Source organism: Leptodactylus fuscus, chromosome 11 (assembly GCF_031893055.1).
Source record: "Leptodactylus fuscus isolate aLepFus1 chromosome 11, aLepFus1.hap2, whole genome shotgun sequence".
NCBI classification, from domain to species: Eukaryota; Metazoa; Chordata; class Amphibia; order Anura; family Leptodactylidae; genus Leptodactylus; species Leptodactylus fuscus.
This window is the reverse complement of record NC_134275.1, coordinates 88,676,678-88,698,406: the sequence shown is the minus strand read 5'-3', so window position 1 is coordinate 88,698,406 and position 21,729 is coordinate 88,676,678. Positions and strand designations below refer to the sequence as shown.

Sequence of the window (21,729 nt, the reverse complement as noted above, 5' to 3'; positions counted from 1 at the left end):
CTACCATGGGTATGTTCATCAGTTGACTATCATGGGTATGTTCATCAGTTCACTATCTTGGGTATGTTCACCACCAGTTGACTGTCATGGGTATGTTCACCAGTTGACTACCATGGGTATGTTCACCACCAGTTGACTACCATGGGTATGTTCATCAGTTGACTATCATGGGTATGTTCATCAGTTCACTATCTTGGGTATGTTCACCACCAGTTGACTGTCATGGGTATGTTCACCAGTTGACTACCATGGGTATGTTCACCACCAGTTGACTACCATGGGTATGTTCACCACCAGTTGACTACCATGGGTATGTTCATCAGTTGACTACCATGGGTATGTTCATCAGTTGACTACCATGGGTATGTTCATCAGTTGACTATCATGGGTATGTTCATCAGTTCACTATCTTGGGTATGTTCACCACCAGTTGACTGTCATGGGTATGTTCACCAGTTGACTACCATGGGTATGTTCACCACCAGTTGACTACCATGGGTATGTTCATCAGTTGACTATCATGGGTATGTTCATCAGTTCACTATCTTGGGTATGTTCACCACCAGTTGACTGTCATGGGTATGTTCACCAGTTGACTACCATGGGTATGTTCACCACCAGTTGACTACCATGGGTATGTTCATCAGTTGACTATCATGGGTATGTTCATCAGTTCACTATCTTGGGTATGTTCACCACCAGTTGACTACCATGGGCATGTTCACCAGTTGACTATTATGGGTATGTTTACTGGTTTGTGCCTGAAATGATTGCAGAGTTTCTCTGTAAATATTTTATTCAAAGCACTTGGGGTTCATGATATACCCCCGATACACGATACACAGAGTAGAGATACTAACAAAAGATGCTATACAAAAAAAAATTACAAAGATAAATCACATCTAGGATAATCTACAGGACACGAGCTATGATGTAGTTCAATGTTCTTACTAACATAAAACATTACAGATGTTGGTATATCCATTATCTGGTGTCGAGAGACACAGGGGTGACAATACTAAAATAAAATGTAAAAGTTGTAGCGATGTCTTTGTATTTCTTATTTTGTAAGATTTAGAACATGAAGAATCTTTAGGTTTCCTTGGCTACAAGAGCTTTGCTCCAGTTCAGACACGAGGGATGACTTTCATGTGGTAGGTGTGAGGTCTTGAGCCGTTGGTTTTGGGTTGTGCGTGAATGCTGAGATTCCTTCGGTCTTCGACGGGCTCCAAGGTAAACTTTTGCAGGATAGTTATTAAGAAGAGGAAGAGTTCCATGCGGGCCAGCCCTTCCCCCATACATAGACGTTTGCCTGGGGAGATAGAAGGAGTATAAACAATGTCGCCCTAGACTTACTGTAAATGTTCTGTCCCTAGGAGACCTTATAGAACAGGGCTCACGTCTGCAGATTGTCTTCACTTACCCTTTAAGGAGTTGTTGGGACAAGTCAACCAGAACTTTTTTTTATCTGTTACAGATATTGTATACAATTTGTTAAGCAAAGCGCCTTGGCACGCTAAGCTGTTTGTGTAACGCCACTTAATCATATTGCCTGATAATATCTTTGCTACACAAATAGCCCGGAGCTCGGGGGCGGCTGAGAAAGTAGACTGGAGGTCAAGGTGTTAGTCACTGACTGTAACTTACCGTATATTGCTGCGAGGTGTATAGAAAGACAAGACAACAAACAATTCCCATCAAGTCAGGTTTAATAATCCCAATTTGATCCAATATCAAAATAGGAGATCTGCAAAATCGTATTCAGTCTAGTCTGAGCTCATCTTCCGCCATCGGCTACTTACTCACAACCGTATTGGATTTCACCTCCACAAAAGCGGATGCATAAACCACAAAAAAACCACATCCTCGTTACACGAACGCGCCATGGACTATCATGGATCAGCCAAGAGAGTTAGATGATGCCATAGACTTGTACCACAAGTACGCACAGGAATGGTACCTGCCCTATAGTTTGCAGATGGTTTCTATGGACTGGACATGGATCTGCAATAACTACAGATGTGTGTATGGGCCCATAGAAATGAATGGCTCTGTATACTATATAGTCATGTATATGGGGATTAGTTAGTTATAACCTATAACCACCTTCTGGCTTACCTGCAGAGAATGGCATAACAACATCACTTTTCTTAAAGCAGCCATTCTCATCTAGAAAGCGTCCAGGGTCAAACTCGTTTGGGTTCTTGAAATATTTGGGGTCTTTAAGGACAGAGGTCAGGAGTGGAAACAGCAAGGTGTCCTGAAAGTAAATGCATAAGATACATACAATAGATCTAGAAAAGTGGAAGTGTTAAGTCTTAAGTCTTGGTGGTTGGATCATCTCTTTCATTGGGGGACATCTTATGAAGCTGCTGGCTTTGCAGGAACCATACTCAGTCATACAGACCGGTTCTACGTAGGGTTAATATAAGGTTTGCAATAAAATGTGTTAATCTTATAGAACAGGAACATGTGAAGACCTGCATAAAGAATACTGCTCCCTATGAGCTCTGTGCACTGAAATAATAGTCCACTGAGGGCTCTCCGCCCAAACTGTCTGAAGGTTAGAGTGTCTTCTGCTCTACCATGATGAGGAATATTCCTCCCTTTTCACCACCACCACCCATCTGATCATAATGGGGGCCGGAGGGGATGGTCATAAAGTCACCGTCCAGAATGAAGGTACATTAACCACAGCAGGCAAACTGGGGAAGATTTCTTAAGACTGGCATATTGTACACTAGACTTAATAAAGGGCCTGACGGGCATAAAGCATGGCTGATGTATGAAGAGGCTCCAGCAGTTTGTAAGACTTGGAGAGAAATTGGTCAAGTTCAGCAGAGGACAATACTGCACCTTAGGAATGTGATATCCTCTGAAGGTCGTGTCCTTGCTGGAGGCGTGGGGAACTCCTAAAGGAACAATATCAGCAAATCTCTGGATCTCGTGGATCACGGCCTCGGTATAGGGCATCTTACTCTTGTCTTCTATCGATGGACTCCGATCTTTGCCGATTACATTGTCAATCTCTTTGTGGATCTTCTCTGAAATTTAGAGAAACAATATAAAGGACACGGGTTGCAGTCTAATGTCATTTTACAGTCATTTCCAAACTATTGACTTAAGATGGTTTCAAAGTATTAAATAGTTTAGTCTCATGAGCTTGGCCTGCAACCATATGGTAGATACCAAGCCTAAAGATATCTATGGACTCTAATGTACCTGCAAACACTGGACTCCTACTTGATGTGGACCCCACTATTTAGCACAGATACTGTTGCACCCTGGTTCCTATGGGTTCCTGTTGCCCTTGTCGATGAAACATTACCTGCTACTGTTACCGAGTCTGCATTGTACAGGTTATTCCAAGATCTGTGCATCACTAGCAAAGTACAATGGTTACATAGTATCCGGCCTTATTGGACTGTTACATTTTTGTCATTATATTAGTTGTACGTTATTGAAACTGTTTTGTAACGTTTGGCTGGGATTTTATTTTTTTAGTTATGGTCTATCCTTAAGATAGGTCATCAATGTCTTATTGTGGGGGTGATAGGTGACCCCAGCATGGAACAGCTGTTCAAGGGTCATCTCCATCACCCATATACACAGAACCTAAAGCAAATGGCCCTGGTCTCTGTACCGTGACTTCAATGGAAGCTGAGCTGTAGTGTTGGCGCTCCATAAAGAAACAATGAGTTATTTCTTTCTTGTGGCTTCATAGGTAATTTGTATGAATAAGAAACGTGCCTATATGTTATATTGTAGGAAACATTGCACCCTATGGCTACACACAGAGCCCATTGCTCCAGAACTAGGCTTGCCATCACTTGCCCACTCCTCTAATGTATGCCCCTAAAATGGAGTCTTCATGAAGTTCTATAGGTTAATATAAGTAATTCTTGCTGAAATCAGTCTCATGGCTTATGGATGAGGGTTACGGACAGGTGGAAGTTCTGCAATAAATAATACTAATGGATCGGGCTGTTACCTTGTATCTCAGGATATTTTAGGAGTATAAGAAAAGCGTATCTCAGAGTCAAGCTTGTGGTCTCTGTTCCTGCCAGAAATAAGTCAAAGATTGTCGCCTCCAGGTTGTCCTCATAAAATTCTGTGTTTGGATTCTTTTTATCCTAAAAAATAAAACGTATTTCAATAATCAAAATATGTCAGAATTTGTAGATATGACAGAAGCCGGAACAAGAGCAAATGTAGCAAGCACGAGAGAGATTTCTTTCTGTATCTTATTTTCAAAGATGAATTCTCATTACTATGTTGTAGGGCAGGGGTAGGGAACCTTCGGCTCTCCGGCTGCTGTGAAACTACAACTCCCAGCATGCTCCATTCACTTCCATGGGAGTTCCAAGAACAGCAGAGCCAGTATGCATGCTGGGAGTTGTAGTTTTGCAACAGCTGGAGAGCCGTACGTTCCCTACCCCTGTTGTAGGGGATGAAGACCCTGAACACCTCTATACAAAAACCTTAGGTGCCCAGGAAGCAACCGTGTTGTGTTTAGTATTGTAGGCATTGTATTGATCGTTGGTTAATATGGCATTGCTGATGGATAAGTGAAGAGGCAGAACATTCATTGCACTTAGATTTCGTCTTGAGGTGGGAATTATTTTTGGCACATCCCTGGGCTGGTGTGAAATTTAGGTTATGACGGGGCAAGGACTCTCATTACATGCAATAAGAGAGAGTCTTTGGTCCTTTTCGGGGGTTCAATAGGAGATCAGCGACTCGGCTTTGTGGAATTACTCTCCAGTCCATGAGATCCTGCAACGCAACCGACTTTATAACAGAGTGCTGAGCGAGGATGGGAACAAATCCTATTAGAATAAGGGTGTCGCCCATCGCCCCATAAACATCTGCAACATTGTGGTGAATTGTGTTTACAGTAAATGAGTGATGATTGTTGTGTCACGACCATACACCACCTCATGTGTCACCCAACCTGTGCGAGCGTCACAATACAAATCCTCAAAATATGAACCTCAAAATTTACCTCCTCCATCTTTATGAGGAAGCAGTCTATGAAGTCTCGGGGGCAGTTCTTGTCCAGGGTCGCTCGGTGCGAGTTCACCATCTCCTTAATAAACTGTTTCAGGCTGTGCAAACACTTTAAGATCTTCTGGTGCGGACCTGGAATGTGGGGCATTATCTTGGGGAACATGCTGAAAAGCTGGAGAGATTGGGAAAAAGAAATAGAAAACACATTGTATCAGTAATCTTCTTATATACAATGAATATACCGCAGGGTTGTATACACATGTTATAAATTACAGCTTTAGTTATTGTACATTCATGAAAATTAACTTGCATATATACATAGAGACATTTTATTAATTTACCTGCCCAGAACGGGAGTTGAACGCCTCGACAATATCATTAAAATTTGCCAATAGAGTCACAAATTTTTTGTCTCCATAGTCAAACCTTTCACCAAACACAACGGAGCAGATGACATTGGACACAGCGAGTCTCAGTAAATGTGTTGGATCGATTGGATTATCTGTTAATATAAATGGGATCAGTCATTACTGTACAATATAATCCTGGTCATACATGTCAGATTGTCACCAGCTGTATCCATTGACTTCACAGGATTGTGCACTTGGGCAGCCCGACATTAACCAGTTCTAGAGACCAATGGAAAGAAAGATCAGGTAGGTCAGAATTCAACATGTCCAATCCCTTTATTTCCCCAGGCTGAGCATGTATGTCCATGGTGGAGTCCAGGCCCATGGCTACTAGTCAGCAGGTTTTAGTACGACCAGCCTAAGACTAGAACTCTGCCCACCTTTCTCCTTCATACATTTCTCAGCGAGACAGCAGGATTCCTCTTGGATTCTTTCTTCAATGCTTCTCTTTCCCATTCCAAAATTTCTCAATGTCATCAACGAAAATCGCCGAAGGATTTTCCACCTTTCTCCGCTGCTTGCAATGACCCCTGAAAGTTGAAGAGTGTCGTTAAAGGGGTTCTCCAGGAATAGAAACACATGGGTGTCCTCCTTCCAAAACAGCAACGTCATAAGTTACGATACTATTATAGGAGTGATCATTAGTAGGGTTATAGGGGGGGGGGGGGGATGAGAAGCAACTTCAGGGAATATTTCATCAAGAGTAGCCAAGGCTTCAAACCTTCCAGCAGATTAGTTGGGAAATTTACAATAAGAACGAGGCTCCATGTGGCGGGAGAAAAAAAAACACGTGGCATTTTACAGTCACCGCAAGGTGGAGGGGGACTACATAGGGCCATGTCAACTACATAGGGTCTGTTAGCCTGGCAGGCATAACATATGCTAAGATAACATGGTAACAATATGTGGAGACAGGTGGATTGGAGTGGAGGAGGGGCGGGACTCTTCTAAATTTTATATATTGAACCTATTCATCAAGATGCCAGGCATGTTATATAAGGAGGTTCAGAACACTTGAGATATGTAACCTGTTTTACAGGTTGTGTTCACGCCTAACCCAACAGCCATAAGTTCTGAGAACGGATCCCAAAGATGTGAGGATAATATACTGTCACCGCTTCCCACTGCAGCCATTTTGGGTTCTTACTCCCTGCAATCCAAAAGCCAATAATCTGTTCCCAAATCTGTATGGGAGCTTCTGTATTGCAGATTGTACCTCATTATGGTGACACTTAGTAGTCCATAAGATGTACTGAGAAGCTGCAAATAATTCATAGTGGGGTAGAATTAGAGAGATATGACTGCAATGAGAAAGGGGTCTAAGTCTGAGCATTGCCCCTGAGCGGCCGTTATGTTTAGAGACCCCACATCCCACATAAGAGTATGTAAGTAATGGCTCTTGCTGATATGTCACATATTACGGAATATCCTGTGATCTGAGTTATTCATATGGAAATAATAAAAGATTACTAATTCTTCTCATCGTTCATGGAGCTTACCAAACTCCTTGGTGATAAACTCTCCAACTCCGGTGTCTTTTCTATCACTAAACGTGTCACCGTGGTCCACCAGCGCCTCCCTCACCGCATCGTAGCCAATCAGTACTACCGTCCTAATGTTCCCTAGGTAGATGGTATAAACTGGTCCGTAAGTCTCACTCAGCTAGAAAGGGGAAAAAAACACAATAAAATGAAGTCTATCCTGTGGTTAGACTGGAGGTTCTCACACAAGTGTATCACAGGTTTAACGGGAGCTTTGGGAAAGGCTTTCTGGGTCTCATAGGATGGGATACAATTCATTGACAGACTGGTTATACCTTGGGATGAGCAATTCAAATGAGCCAGGTTTTTACAAATTTTCCAGAATTTTCACTTTTGGCCAAACCCAAAATGTTTTTGGTTCGCCAACCATAAACCAATATTATAGCCTGGGATCTCTTGAGAAAAAAAGCAGAAACCCAAGGGAGGTGCGGAAACATGAGAACCAGTCTTACTCACCTGTCCTGGTGCCAGTCCCCCGTCTGGGTTTGGGTCTCTTCCAGTCTTCTGAATGACATCTGTGGTCCAGGGAACCACTAATGCCTTCGCTTTGTCCTCAGTAGTCTTGCATCTAAGCGTCAGCTCATCTCACTAGTGCCATGACATTGGCATCTGAAGAGACCTTAGAATATAATAGCAGTTCTGGTTCATATCGAACACGTTTGACCTAACACATAAAACGTCAGGATGAACCTCGGCAAATATTTGTGGGACAAATGTCATAAGGCCCACCCAACACAAGAAATACAAAGAGAATTACGAGGATCAATTTCTTCTATTTTACCCTTTGAATCTGTCAGCAGAACACGTATTGTTGTTTATGACCGTTGCTAGCTGTCTCCTGCCAGTCCCTAAACTAGTTGCCCGCTCACCCGAGAATATAAGATTATCGCTTTGACCCATAAATCCTTCCATAGCGCTGACCTCCCTGCGTCTGCTCCCCGTCACTATCCTCCACCCTAACAGTCCTCTATGCTCTGCCAATGACCTAAGACTTGTATCTTTTATTACCTCTCTCTAAGACTTCTCTTGAGCTGCCCCAGTGCCCTGGAATTCTTTACCCCAGACAATCCAGTTAATCCCAACTAAAGTAACTTCAAACATGGCGTAAATTCACCTCTGTTTAGGGAGATTATCACATGACCCGCAAACTACACTAGCACTTCTTATCCTCCCCACTCAGTTCCTCAGATCATGACCCCTCCGTCTAGAAGTTTCCCTGCACTCCCTGCACTTAGTATCTGTATAATTTGCAGGTGCCGGCTGGTGACAGGTGACTTATGTATCACTAGATAGCTGTACCAAACAATCCCTCCCCCTGTTTTTTCATAGATTGTAAGCTCTTGTGTGCAGACTCCTTAACCTGATTGTTTGCTACATGAATTTATTTTTGCAACATTGTATTGTCTTATCTTGTCCGTTCATGTATCCTCTGATTTGTAAGGTGCTATGGAATATGTTGGCGCTGTGTGAAGTTATTATTACTTGTGAGCCATTTTGACAACTGTATTATAGTAGGACTTTCTATACAATGTAACCAGCGCCCCAACGACTATGAAAGCAAATAAGGACTTACCTTAATCATTGACTGTGGGAGTTCTGTGGTGCTGAGATGAAGGATATTCCCCAGGCCGGGTAGAGGGGTCGGTCCTGGGGGCAGGTTCTTCTGTTTCACCCCACTCCACCATTTAATGAGGTATATGAGTAGAGCGACTCCAGTAGCCAGGAGAAGAGTTACTGCAATATTCAGAGCCATCCTGTGACTACAGCGCTGTGTGTACTGTGTCCTGCTGTAACTACAGCGCCTTGTGCACTATGTCCTGTTGTATTTGCACGTCAGTAAATGCTGGAAAGCAATTTAGATAACATGAAAACATTGAGATCCAGCTGTGAGAACACTCCCTGTATCAGGCTGAGAACACATCACATTGCTTCGCTCATTTCCCTTTCAGCTTCGGACACATTCCTCAATGCTAGTTCTGGAGAATGTGCACGCTTTTTCTTTTCTTTTTGCAAACACTGGAGCTCTTGTCTACGACTGTGCCTGAAATTTCAGCTCAGACTCTATTGAAATGGTGGATCAGATGTTCAGGTCACAGCGAAGCTCCTTACAGGGCAGGGAAACGTGACAATGCTGTTTATGTGCCGTAATGACAAAGAGCAAGGAGTTCAGAGAACTCAGGGGGAGGAAACAAACATCTCCCCAGATAATGTGCATGTGAGATAGGGAACCGACGTGGGCGGATAATGCCTCCCCAGATAATGTATATGTGATATAGGGAACTGGGCGGATAATGCCTGGGCTGGAATGGGGCTGGTTGGTGATCTGAGCAATAGGGAACTGGAGAGACTGGTTGGGGGTGGAGACATCGGAGGAGGAAATGTGCAGAGGCAAAGGAGCTTCAAGAGCTTTATTGGTGGTGGAAGAATAAAAGATAAGAGAAAGGCTGAGCAAGTGCAGTTTCTTAGGGGTGGAGACGGGCGAACCTCTCAAGATCTATTTAGTTTCTGGTTAAGGTGATTTGTTTTGGGTCGAACACAGACCTTAAGACGAACTCAAGTAATCAGTTTAATTAAGACCCAAACAATTTGATATTTTTGGTTTGACTTTGGCTTGTAATTGGTTTGCCCATCACTACCGGGGAGTTAGCGGCAGCTCCGGGGAGTCTTGTCGACTGAGAAAACTCTGTTGTGTATTGGAGTCGTTGCATCCTCTCGTGTGGGACGATTGGTTGTTTAGGATGAGCCCGGGGATTTATTATCCCTGCAGATCAGAGGGTGCATCATGGTGCTGAAATGGAGGAGGTCTCAGAGGAGAGAAGGCTGAGTTAGGTGATAATCACAAAGAGACAACGAGGCAAAAAAGAAAATCTATTTCATTTCTTACTAAATGCAACTTTTTGGGGGTTTTTTGTTTCAGATTTTGCTGCAGTTCTTGACTTTCACTCAAAAAAACCTAATCCTTAGTGTTAGGGATAGGCAAGTATCTTTCCCACCTTTCCGAGTCATTGCCTTCTCTCTGCTGATTGTTCCCCATCTTGTACACCCACCCCTGACACTATGAAGTCAGGGGGAGTTGCAAGGTGGCGCCCCCATTCTTATTGAAGGATGTAGCAACCACAGCAGAATGTTTCATTTTTTTAAAAGGTATCAAAACATTACAAATACTCTATAAAATTGGTATCCTCGTGATCTATATTATATATACCGTATATTATATATACATTGCTGTGATCGTCCTGACCCGCAGAATACAGGTAACATGCCATTTTTAGCACACTGTGAACGCCTCAAACATTAAACCCATTATAAAGTGGACGTAAATGCTTCTTTTTTTTTAAATTCCACCTCATTCTGATTTTTTTTCCAGCTTCCTAGTATGTTGTACAGAATATTGAATGATGCCATTACAAAGTACAATGGTGGATCGCCTGGGAATATTCGACTGAAGAATGCAGAGGGGGCCCTTGTTATTTAACAGCCAGGGAGGAGGCTGAACCTTGTTTGTTCTTCTTGAGATTCTGTAAATTGTCATTCCACCATTTTTTTTTTATTGTTGTGGCATTTTCTCCCATAAAGGGATGACAGAGAGGACATGCCAGGTTCTGTTTTTGCTGCTGCTCTCTACCAATGCTATGTTGCTGTGGCGTTTGCTCCCATACAAGGATAACTGGCAGGATAATCCTGGGTCTCTTCTAACTCCCAAGTGCTATTCTCATGATCAGAGGATCCTTTCCATTTTTGAAGATATTCCAGTGTTTTCAGCTGGATGGTCAGACATGTTGGCAGCTTCGCTACTATTTTTTAAATGAAATTCTGTAATTGTCACTCCTCCACCTACAGTTTCATGTTGCTGTGACATATTCTTATATATAGGGATAATTCTTCCTTTTTCAACTGGAAGAGAATCCTGGCACGCTGGCCGTCTGCCACAAAGTTTTCTTCAAATTCTGTTGTTGCCACTGCCACAATGTTGATATACTATCATAAAGCAAACATTCTGTTATAAGCAAACACAGTTCCGAACTTTGGGTTGCCCACGTAGCTTCAAAAACAAGTACAGCAGAGTGGTTTAGAGCACATGGCCCTCCACAGGACCAAGCCTGGGCTACGGACATCTTCACCAGAGCCCATGGTGGTGGGGGTGGACTTGACAGAGTCCTTCAGCCAGAGTTAGGATGAGAGCACAGTGCGCTCAGTGCACCACAAGTTTCAGCAAACCCAGAAGATGGGTAACTCACCAGAGTAGAACTGGAACAGAAAGAAAGCCTGGAGATGTCAGTGGAAGCAGTGAAACAGGAGCAAGTTTCAGGCAAGGTGGCAGAGATGGTCACGAGATCATCAGTCCAGTCAGCAACAAGAGGTCAACGTGGTGCAGGAGCGTCAGAAAGAAGAATCATCCACAATCTGGGTCGTCAATGTGAGGTCAGCACAGTATAGAGATTGGATCAAAGGAGAGGAGTCTAGAAGACAAGAAGAGTCCTTATGGAGAGAAGTACAGGAGCAAAATGGGCAAGCAGAAGCAGGGGTCGAGCAACGGAGCCAAGAGGTCAGGCACAGAGGTCTCCAACAGGTTCAGGGTAACGTTTACTTCCAGAAGGAAACTGAATAGCCAGCAGTGAAAGAGACCCAGAAGTGCGCTAATAAAGACTCAGGCATGTGCTAAGAGTAGACGGGGACCTCACAGACCTCAATACAGGGTCCCAGATGTACTCTTAACACATCCTTACTGTCACTTCTTCCAATGCCAAGCTATCGCAGCAGGGTTCTCCCATAAAGGGGTAATTGTTGGCAATTATAGGGAAAATTATTGTGCAGCTAAGTGGAAATGTCATCGTTGTCAGTTGTCTTACCCCAGGTAGATTGTATAGTCAGATTGTTACCGGTAGCAATCACGTAACGGACTCCTTGATGTTGTATGGTCAGTCCGGGCAGAGCTCTGCGAGGTTCAACCCAGAAACCGTTTCTTTTATCAGCTCAGATACATAAAACACGTCCATCAAAATACGGCTGACCATTGGTATCACTTTCAGCTACATGAATAACCATTTTGGGAATTTAAGCAAGAATACACATCACTACTGGGACCAACCAATACTGTGGGTCTGTATAACCATCTTTGGGTTCTGTGGGCTGGTCACATTGTATGGAAATGTCATCTAGTTTACTAATGGGACAAGAAGGTCTCAGAACAGAACAAATGGTCCATATATGGATGAGAAGACAATCTGCAATGGTACACAATCTGACGGTGTTACATAATCCATGACAAAATGATACAGACCTATGTCATATAAGAATATAAGTATACATATAGGAGAAGAGAATTACTCTAACACAACCCTAACCATCCAATCCCCAAATCTAAGATTGTACATGAGATCGGAGAAACGGAAAAAAAAAAGAAGGATTACTCAAATAAATAAAAATGCCATACGTTCTCAGCCTGACCATAAATGGATTGTGGAATGTATAATACATTGTACAATAAAGTGGTGACTCACCCAACCTGTTCTGTCTGCTCAGCAGTTGGAACCAGATAAATACAGGACATAGTACACACAGCACTGTAGTCACAGGATGGCTCTGAATGTTGCAGCAACGCTTCTCCTGGCTACTGGAGTCGCTCTACTCATATATCTCATCAAATGGTGGAGTGGGGTGAAACAGAAGAACCTGCCCCCAGGACCAACCCCTCTGCCCGGCCTGGGGAATATCCTTCAGATCAGCACCACAGAACTACCCCGGTCACTACTTCAGGTATGCACTATATATACGGTATATTCTAGAGAGAGCCCTGGACCATTCTCCTTGTAACTGTTCTGATTTCTAGCAAATAAAACAAAGTATCAAATTTACAAGAAGAAGAAACATTCATTTACTATTTCATGCCTCATATACCAAACGATTGAGGGTTATGTAGAGCAGAAGGGGTTTTCTGGGACTGTACTATGAGCTCAACTTCTTCTCCGGCCAGTGACATCATGTCCATCAGTCACATGTAGGGTTGAGCGATCGGGAAAGATCGGATCCTGAACAGCGATCGAGCAAATTTCATGATCGGGATCGGCTGGAAAATGATCGGAAATCGGATTTTAAAATCGATCTTGAAATCTCAAGATTGTCTCAACCCTAATCACATGGTGACACTAGAAATATTGCTATTATACTCTATGTCAAAAATACCACATAACAAAAATCAGTTATTTGGGTTGGGTTACGTGGACGGTACACTGGTTAGTTTTTATAGGTCACAACCATCAATATCTTCGTCCTTTGCTGACTAGAGGGTGACACAAAGATCTTTGGTCTTGCAACAAAAATCATGGCCAAAAATGGCCACCTGGCCCCAGCCTAGCTCCTAATGTTCTAATGGTGTATTACAGGTCGGTGCACTCATCGTATCCCGTCTTTGGAGAGGCAGAAAGTCTTTCCTATGTATTGTCAGGGAGACTTTTTGAACCTTAGTGAACAGGATCTTCATATCTTAGTATATAGCCCCTGCTCAGACCTATATGGTTAGTGTTTTGTAAACCAGAACAGGAAACAAGATGGCGGCTCCTCCAGTTGGAGAGGAAGAGCTTTAAGCTCTAGAGAAGACAATGATTCTTCGCCATACGAACTGTGAATCTGTGGAGTAGCCTACTCAGTTTAGGACTAGTCTACCAGAGTAGTAGAGGATCCTCCAGTGTGCCCAGATGTTAACACAATAATGGTCCAGAAGAAGTCATCAAACTTGAAGGGTACTATTATTTCTTATGCGTTTTTGGAAGGTGGGCCCAAGGAACTTCAGTCTGACACGGAGTCTACCCCAAGAGGTGGTCACAGCAGGAACCAATTCAGAAGTGCTTAGATGCCATCTTATAGGAAACAAACATTGAAGCTCATGTAAATGGATAGAATGCTCATTTCCTTTCATCTTTCCTTCAGCCGTGACCTTTCCCATCTCTTGGTTGAACATATGAACATTTCACTTTGCAACTATGTAACTTCACAGTGATACGGTATAATGGAGACACGGTCCAAGACACTGTGGTACGAATGAGGTTTTAGTGTTAGATGCGCCATTTTATGTTTTCTGTATCTCTCTAGCTGAGTAAGACGTACGGGCCGGTCTATACCCTCTACATATCAAACCTTCGGACGATAATACTGATTGGGTATGATGCGGTGAAGGAGGCGTTGGTGGACCGCAGTGATGCGTTTAGTGATCGGGGAGACACCGGAGCAGGAGAGATTTTTTCTAAGGATTTTGGTAAGGCAATAAAGTGAATTATTGTGGGTTAGCCATCGAGCAACTTATTGGTGCGCTCATCGGTGGTTGCTTGTGTATGTTGGAAATAAGCAAATCTCCCAAAATTCGTCCTGAATTCGATCCCTCTCAAAACCACCCTAATTGACCTGCAGGACATCTACTGGACACTATGGACCCATGGTATTATGGCATGCTTACGAAACAAGTCCATCTATAGGTCATTGGTTTTTCTTCTAATTGAAAGTCGGCCAATCTAAACCAACCAATGACATCTGTGATCTGCTGGTTTAGATGTGGTCTGGGAGGCAATTCTCCATTATCAGCCATGTCTGATGCTAATGTCACCTGCCTCACTTGGTCCTGGTTACTAGAGGTCATTTGCCTCCATGAATGACTTCTACTCTCTTTTCCTCTAGCACCAACATGCGGGAGTCCCTGCACTAGGAATGTCAGCCAATGACCCTTGCACTAGAGCTGTAGCCACAATAATGGTGCCCACTAGGGACAGCAATGTAAAAATCACTTGGATATGTAAACAAAGATTATTAACTGCCCAGATTGTGTTTTACCTTTTTACCTAAACCTGATGGTTGGATGTACATGTGTCAGAAACCTCAGTATTTAATCGCGAGCTTGAAATTCCAGGGATCGGTGCAAGCAATGGCGAAAGGTGGAAAATCATTCGGCGGTTTTCGCTGACAACTTTGAGAAATTTTGGAATGGGAAAGAGGAGCATTGAAGAAAGAATCCAAGAAGAAGCCCGATGTCTCGCTGAGAAATTCATGAAGGAGAAAGGTAAATCGAATTTCAATAACGTTTGTCTCAAACTCTTGGGCCAGACTTAGACTTAGATGGTTGTGGTGATGGTTATTCCCAGAATATAATAGTCAATCATGGGAGATGAACCGGTTTGCTCATCTCTAGTTTTGTAGGGATTGTAGGGTTATAGATTGGACTTGATGGACTGATGTCTTTATCCAACCTCATCTACTATGTAACTATGTATCTTTATTATAGTAAAAACAACTTTTATATATCTACAGACGCTCCAATTAACCCAACTTATGTGACGCGACTCGCCGTATCCAACGTCATCTGCTCCATTGTGTTTGGTGAAAGATTTGACTACGAAGACCAAAAATTCCTGAACCTCTTGTCTAATCTTCAAGCTATCATCGAGCTGTTTAACAGTAGTTCTGGGCAGGTGAATAGAATAACATAAAATTACAAAAAGTCAAAGTTTCACATTGCCGACTTTATCCCACATGGTTGAAGGTAAAATATGATTTGCAGTTTACACCTACTGTACAGACAGGGGCGCTAACTAAAGGGGTAAAGGGGAAATAGTCACAACCATGTGAAAGTGTTTGCCGAAATACACCAATGTCAAAAAATATCCTACTAATATTATAAATGTGAAAGTTTGTGTGTTTGGATGTTTGTGGGTTTGGATGTTTGTTCCTCAATCACGGCCACACGCCCGCACGGATTGGCAGCAGGATTGAAACATAGGCTAATTACTTTTCACCTACACTCCCGGGCTGCCCAACCGCAACCGGAAAAGTTCCATTCCTGTGAAATTCAAAGACCTGAAATGTTCCCACTCAATCTAATGCACATAGTACAATCTATATACTGTATAACATGACATTTACCAAGACAAGAATCTTAGTTATTGTATTTGTTTCTTTTTTCCCATTAAGCTTTTGAACATATTTCCCACCTTGATGTCCTACATTCCGGGTCCTCACCAACGAATCTTCACATCTACAAACAACCTGAAAACATTTATTAAGGAGATGGTGAAAACCCACCGAGCGACCCTGGACGAGAACTGTCCTCGAGATTTCATCGATTGCTTCCTGCTGAAGATGGACGAGGTGGGTTTGTAGATCATCTCCGCAGTGGATTTGTTGGTGGTGCGGGCGACATTCCACCATTCTATTACCTGTATTATATCTGCAAAGAGTTTCTGGGGCTTTGACAATTTTTGGTCATTTATAGAGATGAGCGAATAGTGAAATATTCGAGATTCAATATTCGTTTCGAGTAGAGCCTCAATATTCGACTACTCAATCGAATATCTATATGTGCACTTTAACTGCACAGCGCTTGCAGTTTCACTGATAAAAAGTAAGCTTCCTCGTAACCGCAAGCTGCCAGCTCTCCCGACTAGCTAAGACGAGCCTGTGGCAAATCAACACTGGTTCTGCAGCAGGCTCGTCCTTGCTAGTCGGGAGAGCTGGCAGCTTGCTGTTACGAGGGAGCTTACTTTTTCTCATTGGAATGAATTGACCAGCGTTGATTGGCCAGTGTACAGCATTCAGCCAATCAACGCTGGTTCTGCCGGAGGCTCATCTGTGAGGAGGCGGAGTCTAAGATCGGACCACAATGGAGACTGCTGCGGTCTGATCTTAGACTCCGCCTCCTCACAGACAAGCCTCCGGCAGAACCAGTGTTGATTGGCTGAATGCTGTACACTGGCCAATCAATGCTGTTCAATTCATTCCTATGAGAAAAAGTAAGCTCCCTCGTAACAGCAAGCTGCCAGCTCTCCCGACTAGCAAGGACGAGCCTGCTGCAGAACCAGCGTTGATTTGCCAAATGCGATACACTGTATAGCATTCGGCCAATCAACGCTGGTTCTGGATCAAATATTTACTGCGAATAGCAAGTAGTATTTGATCGAATACCTACTCGCTCATCTCTAGTCATTTATAATAATGATAAATTTTAATGTTTTAGGAAAAGAAGAACCCAAGTACAGAATTTCACGAGCAAAACTTAGAGGCGACAATATTGGATTTATTCTTTGCAGGAACAGAGACGACAAGCCTGACCCTGAGATATAGCTTTCTAATACTCTTGAAATATCCAGAAATACAAGGTAATAACCAGTTCGATGTATTGTTACCTATTTTACCTTTTAAGGTCTGAGTATACACACTAGGGGAGATTTAGTAAGAACCATGGCCAGTCTATATATCTCTTGTGTAGGCTGAGGATGCATCTTATATATGACAAATCATGAACCGGGCGCACCCTCCACTGGGCTGTGCGCATGCGCTGAAGACTAGGGTTGAGTTGATCTTGAGATTTCAGGATCGATTTTAAAATCCGATTTCCGATCATTTTCCAGCCGATCGTAAAATTGGCTCCAATCTTTCCCGATCCCGATTGCTCAACCCTAATTGCATATTATATATACAGTGGGGTTGAGCCAATCTTGAGATTTCAAAATCCGATTTTTGATCATATTCCAGCCGATCCCGATCGTGAAATTTGCTCGATCGCCGATTGGGATCCGATCTCTCCCGATCCCAGTCGCTCAACCCTACTGAAGACTTTGATAGTTCAGCTGGGGAAGATTTCAGGCTTCAATAGTGTAAATGCTCATCTGGAGGGATGGTGACCCTGCCCATGCCATGCCCCCTTCTAGAAAACTGCAGAAAGTGGTATAAAATAGAAAACAAATCACAATTTATTTTGTGCAAAAACCAGATTTGCTCAAAAAATTGCAAATTTGTATGCCTTATCAGACAACTGGTCTACAAGACATGATAAATGAGTCCCATTTAGAGATGAGCGAACACTAAAATGTCCGAGGTTCGAAATCCGATTCGAACAGCCGCACACTGTTTGACTGTTCGAACGAATTTTGAACCCTATTATAGTCTATGGAGGGGAAAATGCTCGTTTCAGGGGTAGGCAACGTTCAATAAAATTATACTTACCAAGTCCACGAGTGATGGTCAGGCTGGATTCTCCTTGAAGTCTTCTCCTGGCGCAGCGTCCCTGCGGCGTCTTCCGGCTGGAATTCACTCTGCCTAGGCATCGGGGCCTAGGCAGAGTGGACTGCGCATGCTATTGAACAAATGATCCCTTATTCTGTAAATTTCAGGGAAGATCCACAAAGAGATTGACAATGTAATAGGCAGAGATCGGAGCCCATCGATAGAAGACAGAAGTAAGATGCCGTATACAGAGGCCGTGATCCACGAGATCCAGAGATTTGCTGATATTGTCCCGGCAGGACTCGCTCACGCCGCCAGCAAGGACACGACCTTCAGAGGATATCACATTCCTAAGGTGCGCTCTGTTGTCTTCATGGCTATGTAGATGCCTCAGAGACAGGTGCAATGATCTTCTGTTTCTAAATATTTTCTACATTTACTTTCAGGGCACCTTGGTCTTCCCAGTCCTGACCTCTGTCCTGAAAGACCCCAAACAATTCAAGAACCCGGATGAGTTTGACCCCGGACACTTTCTGGACGACAATGGCTGCTTTAAGAAAAGTGATGCCTTTATGCCATTCTCTGCAGGTAAGAGATTACTTCTTATATATAAATGGGGCTTTATATAAACCCGGATAAAGGATGTTTTCCTTCTTGTATATGACTGGTGACGTGAACTGGGCTCGGGAAAACAAAAAACAGGACTTAGAATGAATCCAATATCTTTATTTACATACCTGATACTATTATTAGTTACAATTACAACACTATAAGACTCTATAAGACTCTATAAGACATACAGGCCTTAGGTCTTGGGTAGGGAGGAGCGAAGAGATTTGGACTGAAACTGATTTGTCCCAAATTTTCAAAAGTTAAAGGCTACCAAGAAACACTGCTATACCCCGGTGTCCCCTCAGACCCAGAGTATGATAAGTGGAGGCCCAAGGGAGGCGAGTAAAAATAAGAGTTATACTCACCTTGACTCTGTGGTGTCCTACAGTTAGGATTAGGTTTAGGGTTAGACCATCCTTGTGGCGTCCTACAGTCCCCCGGTGGTCTCTTCTAGACCATGGCTGACATCATGCACCTTGGGGTCACTGTTGGGGCCTGTGATTTTACTTACTGCTGTTAAAAAAAAAAAATCCTTTACAGAATTGACAAGTGTCAGCCTATCAATAGGCTTAGTGGTCAGAGTGATAATCGCAGGATATTGAACTTTTTTTTTTTCACTTTGTGGCATGGAAAATGTAACCATAAATTATAAAATGCTAAAAAAAAAAATATGTATTGTGATTGTGCTATATCTGAACTCTATGATGGCGCCCGGACGTAAGCTATGCCCATTAGGCAAAATTTGGCTCAGACCATTGAGAACAGGATTTCTTAACCAGACAAATCCTTTAAGTTTGGCTCATCTTCTTATTGTGTATTCTGGTTCTGTTGTCTCAGGCAAGCGCATCTGTATGGGAGAAGGTCTGGCTCGTATGGAGATCTTCCTCTTTCTAATCACCGTATTGCAAAAGTTTACCTTGGAGCCCACGGAAGACAGAAGGAATCTGAGCATCAGACCCGAGCCCAACACCAACGCCTCCAGACCTCACACTTACCAGATGAAAGTCATCCCACGTTTCTAAAATGAAGACAAATTTCTTGCATAAAATAAACCTGGAGGTTCTAGAACTTCAAATTTTAGAAGAATATAAATTGTAATACAAAAAATTTATATATTGTTAGTTTTTTATATAAATAGATCTTATTTGTATCAATGGACTTAATAACTTTTCAGCATCTGCAATTGTTTTATGTTAAATATTGGAGTATATTGTTGTGCCTCATGTCCTGTCCATTGGAGTATTTGTATCTATTGGAGTATAGTACTTGTATCTACATCCTGTATTAGCTTCAGTAGTAGTAGGCAAAGCGGGTTCTGAACAGATAAAGACAGTGACACTGCTGACAGGGTGCAGACAGGGCGCAGATTGGGCACAGATAGGGGGCAGACAGGGTGCGGACAGGAGGCAGATTGGGCGCAGACATGGTGAAGACAGGGTGAAGACAGGGTGAAGACAGGGTGAAGACAGGGTGCAGATTGGGCACAGATAGGGGGCAGATAGGGGGCAGACAGGGTGCGGACAGGAGGCAGATTGGGCGCAGACAGGGCGCAGACATGGTGAAGACAGGGTGAAGACAGGGTGCAGACAGGGTGAAGACAGGGTGCAGATTTGGTGCAGACAGGGAGCAGTCATGGTGAAGACAGGTTGAAGACAGGATGCAGATTGGGCGCAGAGAGCATGCAGATTGGATGCAGACAGGATGCAGATTTGGTGCAGACAGGGTGCAGACCAGGTGCAGACCGGGCACAGACAGGGTGTTGATAAGGTGCAGATCGGGCACAGATAGGACATAGGCAGGATGCATCTATGGTTTATTTTACAGACCGAGACAAACCGAAAAATAATTTTCTTTCGCAAAAAAAAAAGAAAACAAAACATACTTGGTTGAGCTCTAACTAACAAAAATAGCCATTCCTGTCTATAATTGTTTTACCAGGCAGTGGTCACACCAAAATAAGGATGTTTTTGTTCATTTACATCCACAGTACAGAGCCCCAGACTCGGCTCTTCCAATGTATGTCCAAGCCGGAGCCCCTCACCCCTGTGTACACACATTTCTATACAGATGAAGTGGATTCACCGATGGTCTTACTGACCTACATGGACTAGGGATTGGAGACCCAGCCTACTCTCCCTGGTACAACTCCAGAACCCTTACCGGCTCTTCCAAAAGATCAGTAGTGAGAAGTCTGAGCGTTAAGCTACTGACACCATGTTCCTAGAGCACAAATGAGACAAACTTGGGGGGAAACAGATCTCCCCTCCATTTTCCCCATCATTGTGTCTTCTTCATGGATCTAAAGTTGCCCATGTACAGGGTTAATGATTCCATGTGTTTGGATCAGCGCAGTTTATATGTATGTGTATAGAGGTAAAACTATTACTACCCCAGGTATGGGGGGGAGTAGTGCAGTATAAGCCCCCCGCCAGGACTATAAAGTCCCAGTAAAGTAACCAGGCACTAGACCTGTAGCTCAGTCCCCATTGATATCAATGTATTATACAGTTCACGCAGCCCTGTATTGTGTATAGTATGGGCATTGGAGGCAGTGCCATACAGTATGGGGCCAACTGTCCCACACACATCAGATATTTCGGGACAATCCCGTGCACTATTCCTGTGATATGTATGCGCGTCGCTTCTTCCTCTTGGCTGGACACGTCCAGATTCTTTGCGAGTCACAAGCCGATGAGATTTTCTAGACAATATTGTCATCTACCAATGATAATGAATAATTATATTATATTATATGCAGAGTTACATGTTCACATCCCTTATAAAGGAGCAGACACGTCTGGAGAGACATTTGGGAATTTCTCTTCTCCATCTTTGTTCCTCCTTCTGCATTCTTTACTTCCTCTGAAGTTTTTCTCAGGTTTCGTTCCTGTGGTTTCCTCTTTTGCAACAATTCATGTTATTATAGACAACTAACGGATTTACCTTGACCTAAAGTGTTTGACAAACTTGATAAAAAGCTATTTTTGGTGTGACCTTTGCCCTTTGCCTTCCATCAGTTCCTCTCAGCAGATCTGGGCAGGTAGGTTGTCCCCGCCGCCATCTTGGAGAACCAAGCCCAGATCTTCTGTGGCTGTTGCTTGCTCCAATCCGTCTGTCTCCTCATGTCATCCCAGACAGACCAGGACTCTATCTGTGGGGTCGGATCATCA

At 43.3% G+C, this 21,729-nt stretch overlaps 2 protein-coding genes across 2 annotated transcripts; one reads left to right on the top strand and one right to left on the bottom strand.

Annotated features, from left to right (window-relative positions):
• Window positions 1–813: 813 nt before the first annotated feature.
• Window positions 814–9,120, bottom strand: LOC142184135 (cytochrome P450 2C8-like). The gene is made up of 9 exons (XM_075258862.1): window positions 8,535–9,120; window positions 6,920–7,082; window positions 5,801–5,950; window positions 5,352–5,512; window positions 5,006–5,182; window positions 3,992–4,133; window positions 2,857–3,044; window positions 2,119–2,260; window positions 814–1,312 (listed from the first exon to the last, which is right to left on the bottom strand). Exons 1-9 carry the CDS (start codon window positions 8,712–8,714, stop codon window positions 1,128–1,130), a joined length of 1,488 nt encoding a protein of 495 aa, XP_075114963.1. The 5' UTR covers window positions 8,715–9,120; the 3' UTR covers window positions 814–1,127.
• A 3,391-nt stretch (window positions 9,121–12,511) lies between these two features.
• LOC142184138 (cytochrome P450 2C8-like) lies at window positions 12,512–19,741 on the top strand. The gene is made up of 9 exons (XM_075258865.1): window positions 12,512–12,718; window positions 14,051–14,213; window positions 14,859–15,008; window positions 15,257–15,417; window positions 15,917–16,093; window positions 16,959–17,100; window positions 18,115–18,302; window positions 18,394–18,535; window positions 19,397–19,741. Exons 1-9 carry the CDS (start codon window positions 12,539–12,541, stop codon window positions 19,579–19,581), a joined length of 1,488 nt encoding a protein of 495 aa, XP_075114966.1. The 5' UTR covers window positions 12,512–12,538; the 3' UTR covers window positions 19,582–19,741.
• Window positions 19,742–21,729: the final 1,988 nt, after the last annotated feature.

Coding starts and splice junctions, on each gene's coding strand:
- LOC142184135 (XM_075258862.1), bottom strand. CDS start 8,714: ATGGCTCTGAATATTGCAGTAACTCTTCTCCTGGCTACTGGAGTCGCT. Junction 5,951..6,919: donor GTTTATCACCAAGGAGTTTG/GTAAGCTCCATG, acceptor TTCAACTTTCAG/GGGTCATTGCAAGCAGCGGA. Junction 5,513..5,800: donor GAAATGTATGAAGGAGAAAG/GTGGGCAGAGTT, acceptor TTATATTAACAG/ATAATCCAATCGATCCAACA.
- LOC142184138 (XM_075258865.1), top strand. CDS start 12,539: ATGGCTCTGAATGTTGCAGCAACGCTTCTCCTGGCTACTGGAGTCGCT. Junction 12,719..14,050: donor TACCCCGGTCACTACTTCAG/GTATGCACTATA, acceptor GTATCTCTCTAG/CTGAGTAAGACGTACGGGCC. Junction 18,536..19,396: donor CTTTATGCCATTCTCTGCAG/GTAAGAGATTAC, acceptor CTGTTGTCTCAG/GCAAGCGCATCTGTATGGGA.